Source organism: Oncorhynchus mykiss, chromosome 15 (genome assembly GCF_057628025.1).
Source record: "Oncorhynchus mykiss isolate SJ-2025 chromosome 15, ASM5762802v1, whole genome shotgun sequence".
In the NCBI taxonomy this organism is placed as follows: Eukaryota; Metazoa; Chordata; class Actinopteri; order Salmoniformes; family Salmonidae; genus Oncorhynchus; species Oncorhynchus mykiss.
This window is the reverse complement of record NC_143036.1, coordinates 18,333,937-18,348,247: the sequence shown is the minus strand read 5'-3', so window position 1 is coordinate 18,348,247 and position 14,311 is coordinate 18,333,937. Positions and strand designations below refer to the sequence as shown.

At 45.4% G+C, this 14,311-nt stretch overlaps 1 protein-coding gene across 1 annotated transcript; it reads left to right on the top strand.

Moving 5' to 3' along the window:
- LOC110489721 (E3 ubiquitin/ISG15 ligase TRIM25-like) lies at positions 1 to 6,593 on the top strand. Its single transcript, XM_090199081.1, has 6 exons — positions 1 to 656; positions 1,074 to 1,169; positions 1,405 to 1,638; positions 1,761 to 1,920; positions 2,317 to 2,478; positions 2,596 to 6,593. The coding sequence occupies exons 1-6, from the start codon at positions 78 to 80 to the stop codon at positions 3,114 to 3,116; spliced, it is 1,752 nt and encodes a 583-aa protein (XP_090055207.1). The 5' UTR covers positions 1 to 77; the 3' UTR covers positions 3,117 to 6,593.
- The last annotated feature ends 7,718 nt before the right edge of the window (positions 6,594 to 14,311 follow it).

Below are 14,311 nucleotides of genomic sequence, written 5' to 3'. Positions count from 1 at the left end.
AGGAATGTTCCCACTCAAAAGCACAAACAATTCTAGAGCAACGAAAGTAGTATCATTCGGCTAGTGTTTGCACCACAATGGCAGCAGCCATGGACTCAATCAGTTGTTCAATATGTCTGGATCTACTGAAGGATCCAGTGACTATTCCCTGTGGACACAGCTACTGTATGGGCTGTATTAAGGACTGCTGGGATCAGGATTATGTGATGGGTTTTCTGATCAGCTGCCCCCAGTGCAGACAGACCTTCATCCCAAGGCCTGTTCTGAAGAAAAGCACCATGCTAGCAGAATTGGTGGAGACTCTGAAGAAGACAGGACTCCAAGCTGGTACCCCTGCTCACCATTATGCTGGACCTGGAGATGTTGCGTGTGATGTCTGCACTGGGAGAAAACTCAAAGCGGTCAAGTCCTGTCTGGTGTGTCTGGCCTCTTACTGTGAGACTCACCTCCAGCCTCACTATGCATCTCCTACCTTTAAGAAGCACAAGCTGGTCAAAGCCTCCACACAACTAGAGGAGAAGATCTGCTCTCATCATGACAAACTGGTGGAGATTTACTGCCATACTGATCAACAGTTTATCTGTTATCTGTGTACAATGGATAAACATAAAGGCCATGATACAGTCTCAGCTGAATCAGAAAGGACTGAGAGACAGGTATTGACAATCTATAATTCCGCTCATTCAGAGTATCACTGTGAAAATACCATTCATTGCTGAACATTAGTCACTACTGTACAACATAGCTTTGAAAAGGAAGTCAGCCAACACCCAATAATCTAGCTGTGCTAATATACACACTCATGTGATGTTACCTTTACTGAGACCTGAATAGTTGCATTGGCTCTTTCAGCTAATGCCTAGGTGTTTGGCTTAGCAGGCTAATGATATTTTCTGGCACGCAGGAGTTCTGTGATCGAACACGATCGGTCACACTCATACAGACTCACACAGACACACGCATGCCTTTTCCATATTGCATAGACTTTGACCTATCATAAAGTTTGATCTGTTCTCATTAAGACAGAATCACTTGTACAAATGAACCATGGAATTACATGTGTTTCCCTGCAGAGCCAGGTGGGGGGAAAACAACAGAAATCCAAACAGAGAATCCAGGATAAAGAGGATGAGATGCAAGAGTTGAGACAGGCTGTGTATTCACTCAAGGTGAGTGTTGTTAACCATTTACATGCATTTACTTAGCAGTTAGGCCTCTAAAGTGACTTATTCCTTCTAAACTAAACTGCAGAAAAACTGGACCCTGTGAGGAGCCCAGTGCTCGGATATGTTCCAATCCTATTGAGCCCCTCTGTAGGGAACATGTTGCTGGGGTTCTGATGAGAGCTGAATGAATGGGCTGGTTAAAATGCCACCCCTCCTCTCTTTCGGCTTGTCCTAACAGTGCTCTGCAGAGGCAGCGGTGAAGAACAGTGAGAGGATCTTTACTGAACTGATCCAGTCCATTGAGAGAAGGCGCTCTGAGGTGAAAGAGCTGATCAGAGCCCAGGAGAAGGCTGAGGTGAGTCGAGCTGAAGGACTGCTGAAGCAACTGGACCAGGAGATGGCTGAGCTGAGGAGGAGAGAGGGCGAGTTGGAGAAGCTTTCAAACACAGAAGACAACATTCAATTCCCCCAGGTGATATCAGTGACTCTCTGTCCCCAGCATCAGGTGTTTACTACTGAAAATTATTTTTTTATACTTTCACAGCAATAATCTTTTTCCTGTTTTCTAATCTTTTTTGTTTTGTGCATCTGTAGAGTTTCCAGTCTCTCTATGTCCCTCTTGGATCTAAGGCCTTACCCAGCATCACTTTCAATCAACACGTCTCCTTTGAGCATATAAGGAAATCAGTCTCTGGGCTGAAAAGTCAAGTTGAAAAGATCTGCTCTGGGGAAATTGCGAAGATCTCTGTAAAAAGTAGGTAACATACAGTATTAGGTCAGTATATACGATGCAAGTTAGGGCTCGATTAAATCCATGGAGCAGATAATCTGTGTTGTAGCGAGCTTGATATTTAAAGGTAATTTCCGATTAAGCAGACACATGCAGCGTTTACTGTGAATGCAGTCTCCACGAACTCGGTACCATTGCCTTTAAATGCCATTCACGCTAGAACGCAGATATTCCACGCTACGGAATTAATCGAGACCCTATCTGCCATTTAGTAAATTCAGTACATTTGGTGAACTTTATGGTTTAATGTTTGTTCTCAATAGAGAACCTTTTTCAGTTACTTATCCCATTGATTTGCTGTAATGTTTATGTCATGATCAGTGTACACAAGTGATACTTGATTTCCTGTTGTTTCCATAGTGACAAAAGTCCACATTGTTCGACCTTCTGAGCCCCGTTGTCTTCCGTCATTTGGCACAACTCAGTCTGGACTGTCAGTTGGTGGATTAGCATCACATGGGAATGACACCACCTGTCAGAAGACGAGGCCTGAACCCAAAACCAGAGAGGAGTTCTTGGAATGTGAGGAAAGAACATACTGTACATACACGTGTACAAAAACACACACACACATGCATACGCATGCGGACACAAACATGCACACATACATTTCACATGTTGTTTTGTCTTCCTCCTCAGATTCCTGTCAGCTCACATTGGATCCCAACACAGCACATAAAGAGCTGCGTCTGTCTGAGGGGAACAGAAAGGTGACATGGAGTGATAACGACCAGCTTTATCCTGACCATCCAGACAGATTTACCACCTACCCCCAGGTGTTGTGTAGAGAGGGTCTGTCTGGAGCCTGCTACTGGGAGGTAGAGTGGACCGGGGTGGAGGTTTGTATAGCTGTCTCATATAAAGGGATCAGCAGGAGAGGACATAATGAGTGGTTAAGAAGCAGTAATCAGGCCTGGTGTTTGGAGTGTGGTGCCTCTAGCTGCTACTTCTATCACAATGATAAACAGACTGACATACCAGTCCCCCGCTCCACCAGAGTAGTAGGAATGTACTTGGATCACAAGGCAGGAACTCTGTCCTTCTACAGTGTCTTGGACACAATGACCCTCCTCCACAGAGTCCAGACCAATTTCACTCAACCCCTTTATCCTGGATTCTATGTGACTACCTCTCTCAAGATACTGACACCGACTCAGTGATGAGTTACAGTGAGTTATAGTGAAACATTTAGAATAAAGACAAGCAAAAGGGTCAGAATAGTGACCGGAAAGATCCATATTATAAGATTAAGAAGTATTACCAAGTTTAAATAAATGTGCACATAAATTATCGTGATTCTATTGCCTTAGTGCATTTTTCTAAAATGTGTTTTGTATAAAACTCCCACTTCCACAGTCAACATGAGCCCTCTACCAGAGAGGAACAGAGACAGGTACGGTATGTAATATAAATACCTTGTCTTTATACCGTGGCGTGTATTCACGGACGGCAAGGGTAGCCAGGCTTCCCCATATACTTTTAAAAAAATGTCTCATTCATCTCTCTCAGTGTGTTAATCATTTTCCATCAATTCGCAAGGGGCTGAATCTCACCGAATAAATAATTTGAGCGAGGGAAACAGTGCCCCTCTGTCTCAGTATGTGTAGCCCAAAATAGTATAACATGTCTGGGTGGGCATCTGTCCGCGGTGGCGGCTCTGGTGCTGGACGTGGCCCCCACTTCACCTTAGTCTTCCCCCACCTTGTCCTCTTCCGTGGCCTCCTCACCTTGGCAACTCTTCTCAATGGACAGAGGGGCGGCAGCTCGGGACAGAGGGGCGAAGCTGTGGACAGAGGGGCGGCAGCTCCTGGCTGACTGGCGGCCCCTGGCTGACTGGCAGATCTGGAAGAGTCTGGTTGACTGGCAGATCTGGAAGAGTCTGGTTGACTGGCAGATCTGGAAGAGTCTGGTTGACTGGCAGATCTGGAAGAGTCTGGCTGACTGGCAGATCTGGAAGAGTCTGGCTGACTGGCAGATCTGGAAGAGTCTGGTTGACTGGCAGATCTGGAAGAGTCTGGCTGACTGGCAGATCTGGAAGAGTCTGGTTGACTGGCAGATCTGGAAGAGTCTGGCTGACTGGCAGATCTGGAAGAGTCTGGCAGATCTGGAAGAGTCTGGCTGACTGGCAGATCTGGAAGAGTCTGGTTGACTGGCAGATCTGGAAGAGTCTGGCTGACTGGCAGCTCTGGCTGCTCGATGCTGACTGGCTGCTCTGGCTGCTCTATGCTGACTGGCTGCTCCATGCTGACTGGCAGCTCTGGCTGCTCCATGCTGACTGGCTGTTCTGGCTGCTCCATGCTGACTGGCTGCTCCATGCTGACTGACGGCTCTGGCTGCTCCATGCAGACTGGCGGCTCTGGCTGCTCCATACTGACTGGCGGCTCTGGCTGCTCCATGCTGACTGGCGGCTCTGGCTGCTCCATGCTGACTGGCGGCTCTGGCTGCTCCATGCTGACTGGCGGCTCTGGTTGCTCCATGCTGACTGGCGGCTCTGGCTGCTCCATGCTGACTGGCGGCTCTGGCTGCTCCATGCTGACTGGCGGCTCTGGCTGCTCCATGCTGACTGGCGGCTCTGGCTGCTCCATGCTGACTGGCAGCTCTGGCTGCTCCATGCTGACTGGCAGCTCTGGCTGCTCCATGCTGACTGGCGGCTCTGGCGGCTCCATGCTGACTGGCGGCCCTGGCGGCTCCATGCTGACTGGCGGCTCTGGCGGCTCCATGCAGACTTGCAGCTCTGGCGGCTCCATGCAGACTGGCAGCTTTGGCGGCATCCTGCAGACTGGCAGCTCTGGCGGCTCCTTGCAGACTGGCAGCTCCTTGCAGACTGGCAGCTCTATGCAGACTGGCAGCTCCTTGCAGACTGGCAGCTCCTTGCAGACTGGCAGCTCCTTGCAGACTGGCAGCTCCTTGCAGACTGGCAGCTCCTTGCAGACTGGCAGTTCTGAACAGGGGGGAGACTCCGGCAGCGCTGTAGAGGCGGAAAGCTCTGGCAGCACTAAACAGGCGGGAGACTCCGGCAGCACTGGAGAGGAGGAAGGCTCCGGCAGCGCTGGACAGGCGAGGCGCACTGTAGGCCTGATGCGTGGTGCTGGCACTGGTGGTACTGGGCCGAGAACATGCACAGGAAGCCTGGTGCGGGGAGCTGCTACCGGAGGGCTGGGGTGTGGAGGTGGTACTGGAAAGACCGGACCGTGCAGGCGCACTGGAGCTCTTGAGCACCGAGCCTGCCCAACCTTACCTGGTTGAATGCTCACGGTCGCCCTGCCAGTGCGGAGAGGTGGAATAGCCCGCACTGGGCTATGCAGGCGAACCGGAGACACCAAGCGCAAGGCTGGTGCCATGTAAGCCGGCCCAAGGAGACGCACTGGAGACCAGCTGCGTAGAACCGGCTTCATGGCATTTGGCTCGTTGCTCAATCTAGCCCGGACGATACGCCCGCACTGGGGACACCGTGCGCACCACTGCATAACACGGTGCCTGCCTGGTCTCTCTAGCCCCCCGGTAAGCACAGGGAGTTTGCGCAGGTCTCCTACCTGGCATAGCCATACTCCCTGTGAGGCCCCCCCCCCAAGAATTTTTTGGGGCTGACTCTCGGGCTTCCTTCCGCGCCGCCGTGCTTGCTTCGCCAACTCCATTCTCCGATAACCTTCCGCGCACTGCTCCATCGAATCCCAGGCGGGCTCCGGCACTCTCCCTGGGTCGACCGCCCACCTGTCTATCTCCTCCCAAGAAGTATAGTCCATACTGTACTCCTCTTTGGGCTGCTCCTGTTGCCTCTTCTCCTGCTGCACCTTTGGGCGGCTACACTCCCCTGGTTTAGCCCAGGGTCCTCTCCCGTCGAGGATTTCCTCCCATGTCCAGAAATCCTTATTACGCATCTCCTCTTTGGGCTGCTCCTGCCTGTTGACACGCTGCTTGGTCCTTTTGTGGTGGGTGATTCTGTAACGGTTTTCTGTATGTGAAGGAGAGCCGGACCAAAATGGGGCGTGGTAAGTGTCCATGGTAAATCTTTAATAAAGAAAATACTGACACTGCATACAAAACAATAAACAAATGACGACCGTGAAGCTACAAAATAGACCTGTGCTGACACAAGCCACTGACATAGACAATCACCCACAAACGAACAGTGCAACCCAGGCTACCTAAGTATGATTCTCAATCAGAGACAACTAAAGACACCTGCCTCTGATTGAGAACCATACTAGGCCGAAACATAGAAATAGACAAACTAGACATGTAACATAGAATGCCCACCCAGCTCACACCCTGACCAACCAAAACATAGAAACATACAAAGCAAACTATGGTCAGGGTGTGACACATCACAATTCTATATTGGAGATCTACAGACAGGTCCTTGGACTTCATGTTATAGTTTCTGCTGTGACATGCACTGTCCCAGAAACACACTGGGACCTTATATAGGCAGTTGTGTTTCTTTCTAAATCATGTCCAAACAATTGAAATAGCCACAGATGGACTCCAATCAAGTTGTACTGACATCCCAAGGATGATCAAAGGGAATTGAATGCACTGAGCTCAATTTTGAGTGTTGTAGCAAAGGGGTGTGAATACTTATGTAAAGGAGATATTTATTCATTTCATTTTCAATAAATGTGCAAAAATTTCTAAAACGTTTTCACTTTGTCATCATGGGGTGTTGTGTGTAGATGGGTGAGATTTGATTTTTTTTTAATCAATTTTGAATTCAGGTTGTAACACAAAAAAAATGTGGAATAAGTCCATGTCAGTACATACACATGGGGGTTTTGCTTTATAATTTTTTTTAAACCAGGTTTGCTGTTGACTTGCACTGTATGAAATGGAATGGAGTTCCAGGCATTTATGTCTCTGTATAGTTTTATTTAACTTGGCAAGTCAGTTAAGAACAAATTCTTATTTTCAATGACGGCCACAGGGGAACAGGGGCCTTGGTCAGGGGCAGAACGACAGATTTTTACCTTGTCAGCTCAGGGATTCGATGTAGCAACCTTTCATTTACTGGCCCAACACTCAAACCACTGGACTACCTGCCGCCCCAAAATAATACTATACGTTTCCTTGAATTTGTTCTGGACCTGGGGACTGTGAAAAGATCTCTGGTGGCACGTCTTGTGGGGAGGTGTGTGTGACAGAACTGTGGGGTAAGTTGACTATGCAAACAATTTGGAATTTTCAACACATTAATGTTTCTTATAAAAAGAAGAAGTGATGCTGTCTGTCTTTCTTAAATTCTTAGCCAGCAGAGACTGGCATGCATAGTATAGTACTGATATTGGCTCGCTGATCAAATAAAATAAAATAAAATAAAATTGATTTATATAGCCCTTCGTACATCAGCTGATATCTCAAAGTGCTGTACAGAAACCCAGCCTAAAACCCCAAACAGCAAGCAATGCAGGTGTAGAAGCACGGTGGCTAGGAAAAACTCCCTAGAAAGGCCAAAACCTAGGAAGAAACCTAGAGAGGAACCAGGCTATGTGGGGTGGCCAGTCCTCTTCTGGCTGTGCCGGGTGGAGATTATAACAGAACATGGCCAAGATGTTCAAATGTTCATAAATGACCAGCATGGTCGAATAATAATAAGGCAGAACAGTTGAAACTGGAGCAGCAGCACGGTCAGGTGGACTGGGGACAGCAAGGAGTCATCATGTCAGGTATTCCTGGGGCATGGTCCTAGGGCTCAGGTCCTCCGAGAGAGAGAAAGAAAGAGAGAATTAGAGAGAGAATATGTGGGATGGCCAGTCCTCTTCTGGCTGTGCCGGGTGGAGATTATAACAGAACATGGCCAAGATGTTCAAATGTTCATAAATGACCAGCATGGTCGAATAATAATAAGGCAGAACAGTTTAAACTGGAGCAGCAGCACGGTCAGGTGGACTGGGGACAGCAAGGAGTCATCATGTCAGGTATTCCTGGGGCATGGTCCTAGGGCTCAGGTCCTCCGAGAGAGAGAAAGAAAGAGAGAAGGAGAGAATTAGAGAACGCACACTTAGATTCACACAGGACACCGAATAGGACAGGAGAAGTACTCCAGATATAACAAACTGACCCTAGCCCCCCCACACATAAACTACTGCAGCATAAATACTGGAGGCTGAGACAGAAGGGGTCAGGAGACACTGTGGCCCCATCCGAGGACACCCCCGGACAGGGCCAAACAGGAAGGATATAACCCCACCCACTTTGCCAAAGCACAGCCCCCACACCACTAGAGGGATATCTTCAACCACCAACTTACCATCCTGAGACAAGGCTGAGTATAGCCCACAAAGACCTCCACCACGGCACAACCCAAGGTCCCTGATCACAATGAAAAGCAAATCGTGCCGCTCTGTTCTGTGCCAGCTGCAGCTTAACTAGTTCCTTCTTTGCAGCACTTGACCATATGACCAGAGGATAATCAAGAGGAGATCAAACTAGAGCCTGCAGTACTTGACCATATGACCAGAGGATAATCAAGAGGAGATCAAACTAGAGCCTGCAGGACTTGACCATATGACCAGAGGATAATCAAGAGGAGATCAAACTAGTGCCTGCAGGACTTGACCATATGACCAGAGGATAATCAAGAGGAGATCAAACTAGAGCCTGCAGGCCTTGACCATATGACCAGAGGATAATCAAGAGGAGATCAAACTAGAGCCTGCAGGACTTGACCATATGACCAGAGGATAATCAAGAGGAGATCAAACTAGAGCCTGCAGGACTTGACCATATGACCAGAGGATAATCAAGAGGAGATCAAACTAGAGCCTGCAGGACTTGACCATATGACCAGAGGATAATCAAGAGGAGATCAAACTAGAGCCTGCAGGACTTGACCATATGACCAGAGGATAATCAAGAGGAGATCAAACTAGAGCCTGCAGGACTTGACCATATGACCAGAGGATAATCAAGAGGAGATCAAACTAGAGCCTGCAGTACTTGACCATATGACCAGAGGATAATCAAGAGGAGATCAAACTAGAGCCTGCAGCACTTGCTTTGTGGAGTGTGGAGTCAAAAAAACATCTAAGTTTTAACACCAAGTAATTTAGTCTCCTCAACAGCTACAACAATCATTACCAGATTCAGCTGGTGTATAGAACTTAGGGAATTATTTGTACCAAATACAATGCTTTAAATTATGGGTTAAAACTTTATATGGTATTCTTCTGTATTTACAAAATCTCAATTGCATGGCTTAGTCTTTTGGTCTCTTAAATGAAGAACACACATTATTGAAACATTCAAACCAGCACGTCAGAAATGCACTTTGGTGAAAAACAGACAAAAATGAAAAATAATTATAATTTTAATTGAAAGGTACATACATTCTATTTTGCGACTATATTATGACGTGTTTGGAAGAGTTTTAGTTTTCAGGAATGGGATCATAGAGGTCATATTAGCTAATAGACCCAACTGTTCAAAAGCTTCAAAAGCTAGAGCCAGATTCGGAGGAAGAAAACAGGGGGAGTCTGTGTATGTGAGGTGTGCACATCTACCACTTTGTGTAGCCATTAGTGACGTTACTAATGAAAAGTCTCTGGTAGATGGGAACGCTTCCCCAAAAACCTTCTCAATTACAGTAAATGTCAGCTACAAAATAGCTTATGTTAGCTGGCAGAATGATATCATGATTATTTGCATCAATCCAGTGGGTATTTGTGTTTTAAACTCTACTATCACATGTGGTCACAAAGTGCTTTACAGAAACCTGATCGTAAAACCCCAGAGAGCAAGCTAGGAAAAACTCCATGGAAAGGCAGGAACCTAGGAAGAAACCTAGAGAAGAACCAGGCTCTGAGGGATAGTCAGTACTCTTCTGGCTGTGCCGGGTGGAGATTATAAGACTACATGTCCATTTGTATTTGTATTTTATTAGGGATTCCCATTAGTTCCTGCCAAGGCAGAAGCTACTCTTCCTGAGGTCCAAACACATTAAGACACTTACATCACACATAAAATAAAATATAAAATAGTGCATCATAGAACACTGTCACACCACCACAACACAAAATATATGATTTGTATTTGTATTTATTATGGATCACCATTCATCTACTCTTCCTGGGGTTCGACAAAATACAATTTAAAAACATTACAGTACATTCGTAACAGATTTCACAACACACTAAGTGTGTTCCTCGGGCCCCTACTCCACTACCACATACAGTACCAGTCAAAAGTTTGGACACACCTACTCATTCAAGTTTTTTTTTTAATTTGTACTATTTTCTAGATTGTAGAATAATAGTGAAGACATCAAAACTAGGAAATAGCACATATGGGACTATGTAGCTACCCCAAAAGTGTTAAACAAATCCAAATATATTTTATTTTCTTCAAAGAAGCCACCCTTTGACTTGGTGTCAGCGTTGCACACTCTTGGTATGCTCTCAACCAGCTTCACCTGGAATGCTTTTCCAACAGTCTTGAAGGAGTTCCCACATATGCTGAGCACTTGTTGGCTGCTTTTCCTTCACTCTGTGGTCCAACTCATCCCAAACCATCTCAATTGGGTTGAGGTCAAGTGATTGTGAAGCCATATCAACTGATGCAGCACTCTATCAATCTCCTTCTTGGTCAAATAGCCTTTACACAGCTTGAAGGTGTGTTGGGTCATTGTCCTGTTGAAAAACAAATGATAGCCCCACTAAGCGCAAACCAGATGGGTTGGTGTATCGCTGCAGAATGCTGTGGTAGCCATGCTGGTTAATTGTGCCTTGAATTCTAAATAAATCACAGACAATGTCACCAGCAAAGCACCCCCACACCATCACACCTCCTCCTCCATGCTTCATGGTGGGAACACAAAAATCTCAAATTTGTATTCATCGGACAAAGGACAGATTTCCTCCAGTCTAATGTCCATTGCTCAGGTTTCTTGGCCCAAGCAAGTCTCTTCTTCTTATTGGTGTCCTTTAGTAGTGCTTTCTTTGCAGCAATTTGACCGTAAAAGGCCTGATTCACGCAGTCTCCTCTGAACAGTTGATGTTGAGATATGCCTGTTACTTGGACTCTGAAGCATTTATTTGGGCTGCAATTTCTGAGGCTGGTAACGTTAATGAACTTATCATCTGCAACAGAGGTAACTCTGGGTCTTCCTTTCCTGTGGCGGTCCTCATGAGAGTCAGTTTCATCATAGCGCTTGATGGTTTTTGCGACTGCACTTGAAGAAACTTTCAAAGTTCTTAAAATGTTCTGGATTGACTGACCTTCATGTCTTAAAGTAACTAGACTAACATGTTGTCCATCCAGTCATAGATGTAGGATCAGAGAATTAACATAGTGTGTTGTATATGGAATGTGCCACAGAGCATTATGGGGGTTCTATGTGTTGAGAAGCTTGGTGACATTGTTGGATAGAGATTACGAGTGAAGAGTGATTAGTATTTTTGGGACATTATTCAATCCAAATTAGTTTTTTCAAATTATAGGAGATGGAGGAGGAATATTATACATTTTTTTCTTGGGTTTAGATCTTTATTTTTGTGTCCAGTTAGTGCAATTGATTTAAATGTGTCTTGCTAATTTCAGTAGCAAGCTAGCTATCCGACGCGAGTGAGCATTTTTCATCCGCCAGAATGGTAGAATGGCCAACATGGCCGAAAATGTTGTGGACTTTTTTTGGGGAAAAAAACTTTATTCTCTGGGGTACACGGAAAAGTTGCAAGTGAGTGTCGACCTCTGCCTGAGATCAGTTTCATGAAGAAGGATGAAAAGGTGAGGGCACTCAATATCAACTGGTATCAAATGTATAGCTGGTTAACAGGGAGCCTATCATCAAGCCGCCTGTAATTGCACGTTAATATTCATTACATGCTGAAAACCTTTTCTGGGTTGTCGAAAACAATTCTGAATGATTTGATAGCTCCATCGTATCATCCATTAAAAGGTTGACGCAGCACATTTTTTTTTGTGTGCGCTCAAGAAGGCTTTGCACTTTTCCCTGGTATTTATTTAGCAAAGATGATAACACAATCACTCACACAAGCAAAAACTCATGACATAAATGTTGCAGCAGCCTAGGCTACACCTAAACATTAGAAATCTGACATGCTGTATGGGATGAAAACAATACTATTTTTCCATCTGATCAACTGTAGGCTACTAATAAGAGCAGCTGCATACAGCCTATGCACCCTGTCCATCTGGTCTGGGTGACTAATTAGTAACGTTATGTATTTATAGTCCATTTGTGTGTCAGGAGAAAATGTGAATGTGATCAAATTGGGCTATCTAGGCTGCCTATATATTTTTTATCCAAAATGATTACCTGGAATGAATCAATCAACATAATAGTGATGGCAGCCTAGACTTTTTTTTAAAAGGCAAACATGCATAAAGCAAGCTCAGCCCTGTGAGTTAAATTGTCAAGCAGTTGTTGTCTATGTGTCTGGGTAGAGGAAATCCCCCCCCCCCTAATCTAGTCTAAATGGGTTGGCAGTTAGTGTTGAACTAGTAACTGAAAGGTTGTGAGATCAAATCCCCGAGCTGACAAGGTAAAATCTGTCATTCTGCCCCTGAACAACGCAGTTAACCCATTGTTCCTAGGCCATCATTGAAAATAAGAATTTGTTCTTAACTGACTTGCCTAGTTAAATAAATATAATTAATATGACCAAATATAAGGTAGCTGCAGTTTGAAAGGGTTCATTCCCCCTCAATGCCAGGAGTTTTTTTTTAAACCATGTGACTTGATTAGGAAAAACTGGTCCCATCATAACCCATATAAAAGCTTTTTACAACTGATTAATCACTGTCATACCTTATAGGGTCCAGAATTTTTCCTAGTTAGGTTAACATATAAGGAAAAGCTCCAGGCCCCAGGAGGTAAAAATTGTCCCACCACTCTGGTGCCACCAGTCTGCTTGCAGTTGTCAGTTATCGTCAGGTACAGTGGGGCAAAAAAGTATTTAGTCAGCCACCAATTGTGCATGTTCTCCCACTTAAAAAGATGAGAGAGGCCTGTAATTTTCATCATAGGTACATTTCAACTATGACAGACAATTTTTTTTCTCCAGAAAATCACACTGTAGGATTTTTAATGAATGTATTTGCAAATTATGGTGGAAAATAAGTATTTGGTCAATAACAAAAGTTTATCTCAATACTTTGTTATATACCCTTTGTTGGCAATGACAGAGGTCAAATGTTTTCTGTAAGTCTTCACAAGGTTTTCACACACTGTTGCTGGTATTTTGGCCCATTCCTCCATGCAGATATCCTCTAGAGCAGGCTGTTGCTGGGCAACACGGACTTTCAACTCCCTCCAAAGATTTTCTATGGGGTTGAGATCTGGAGACTGGCTAGGCCACTCCAGGACCTTGAAATGCTTCTTACGAAGCCACTCCTTCGTTGCCCGGGCGGTGTGTTTGGGATCATTGTCATGCTGAAAGACCCAGCCACGTTTCATCTTCAATGCCCTTGCTGATGGTAGGCTTTGTTACTTTTGTCCCAGCTCTCTGCAGGTCATTCACTAGGTCCCTCCGTGTGGTTCTGGGATTTTTGCTCACCGTTCTTGTGATCATTTTGACCCCACGGGGTGAGATCTTGCGTGGAGCCCTAGATCGAGGGAGATTATCAGTGGTCTTGTATGTCTTCCATTTCCTAATAATTGCTCCCACAGTTGATTTCTTCAAACCAAGCTGCTTACCTATTGCAGATTCAGTCTTCCCAGCCTGGTGCAGGTCTACAATTTTGTTTCTGGTGTCCTTTGACAGCTCTTTGGTCTTGGCCATAGTGGAGTTTGGAGTGTGACTATTTGAGGTTGTGGACAGGTGTCTTTTATACTGATAACATTTTCAAACAGGTGCCATTAATACAGGTAACGAGTGGAGTTCAGAGGAGCCTCTTAAAAAAGAAGTTACAGGTCTGTGAGAGCCAGAAATCTTGCTTGTTTGTAGGTGACCAAATACTTATTTTCCACCATAATTTGCAAATACATTCATTAAAAATCCTACAATGTGATTTTCTGGATTTTTTTTCTAATTTTGTCTGTCATAGTTGAAGTGTACCTATGATGAAAATTACAGGCCTCTCTCATCTTTTTAAGTGGGAGAACATGCACAATTGGTGGCTGACTAAATACTTTTTTGCCCCACTGTATGTAGATGATCAGGGCTTTATTCAGGAACGTTTGTAGTAGGTTAACTGCCTTGTTCAGGGGCAGAACGACAGATTTTGACCTCGTCACCTCGGGGATTCAATCTTGCAACCTTTCGGTTACTAGGCCAACAGTCTAACCACCAGGCTACCTGCCACCTTGAGAGAAGGTACTGAGGTGAAGGAGCTGGTCAAATCCCGGGGGAAGGCTGAAGTGAGTCGGGATGAAGGACTGTTGAAGCAACTGGACTAGGAG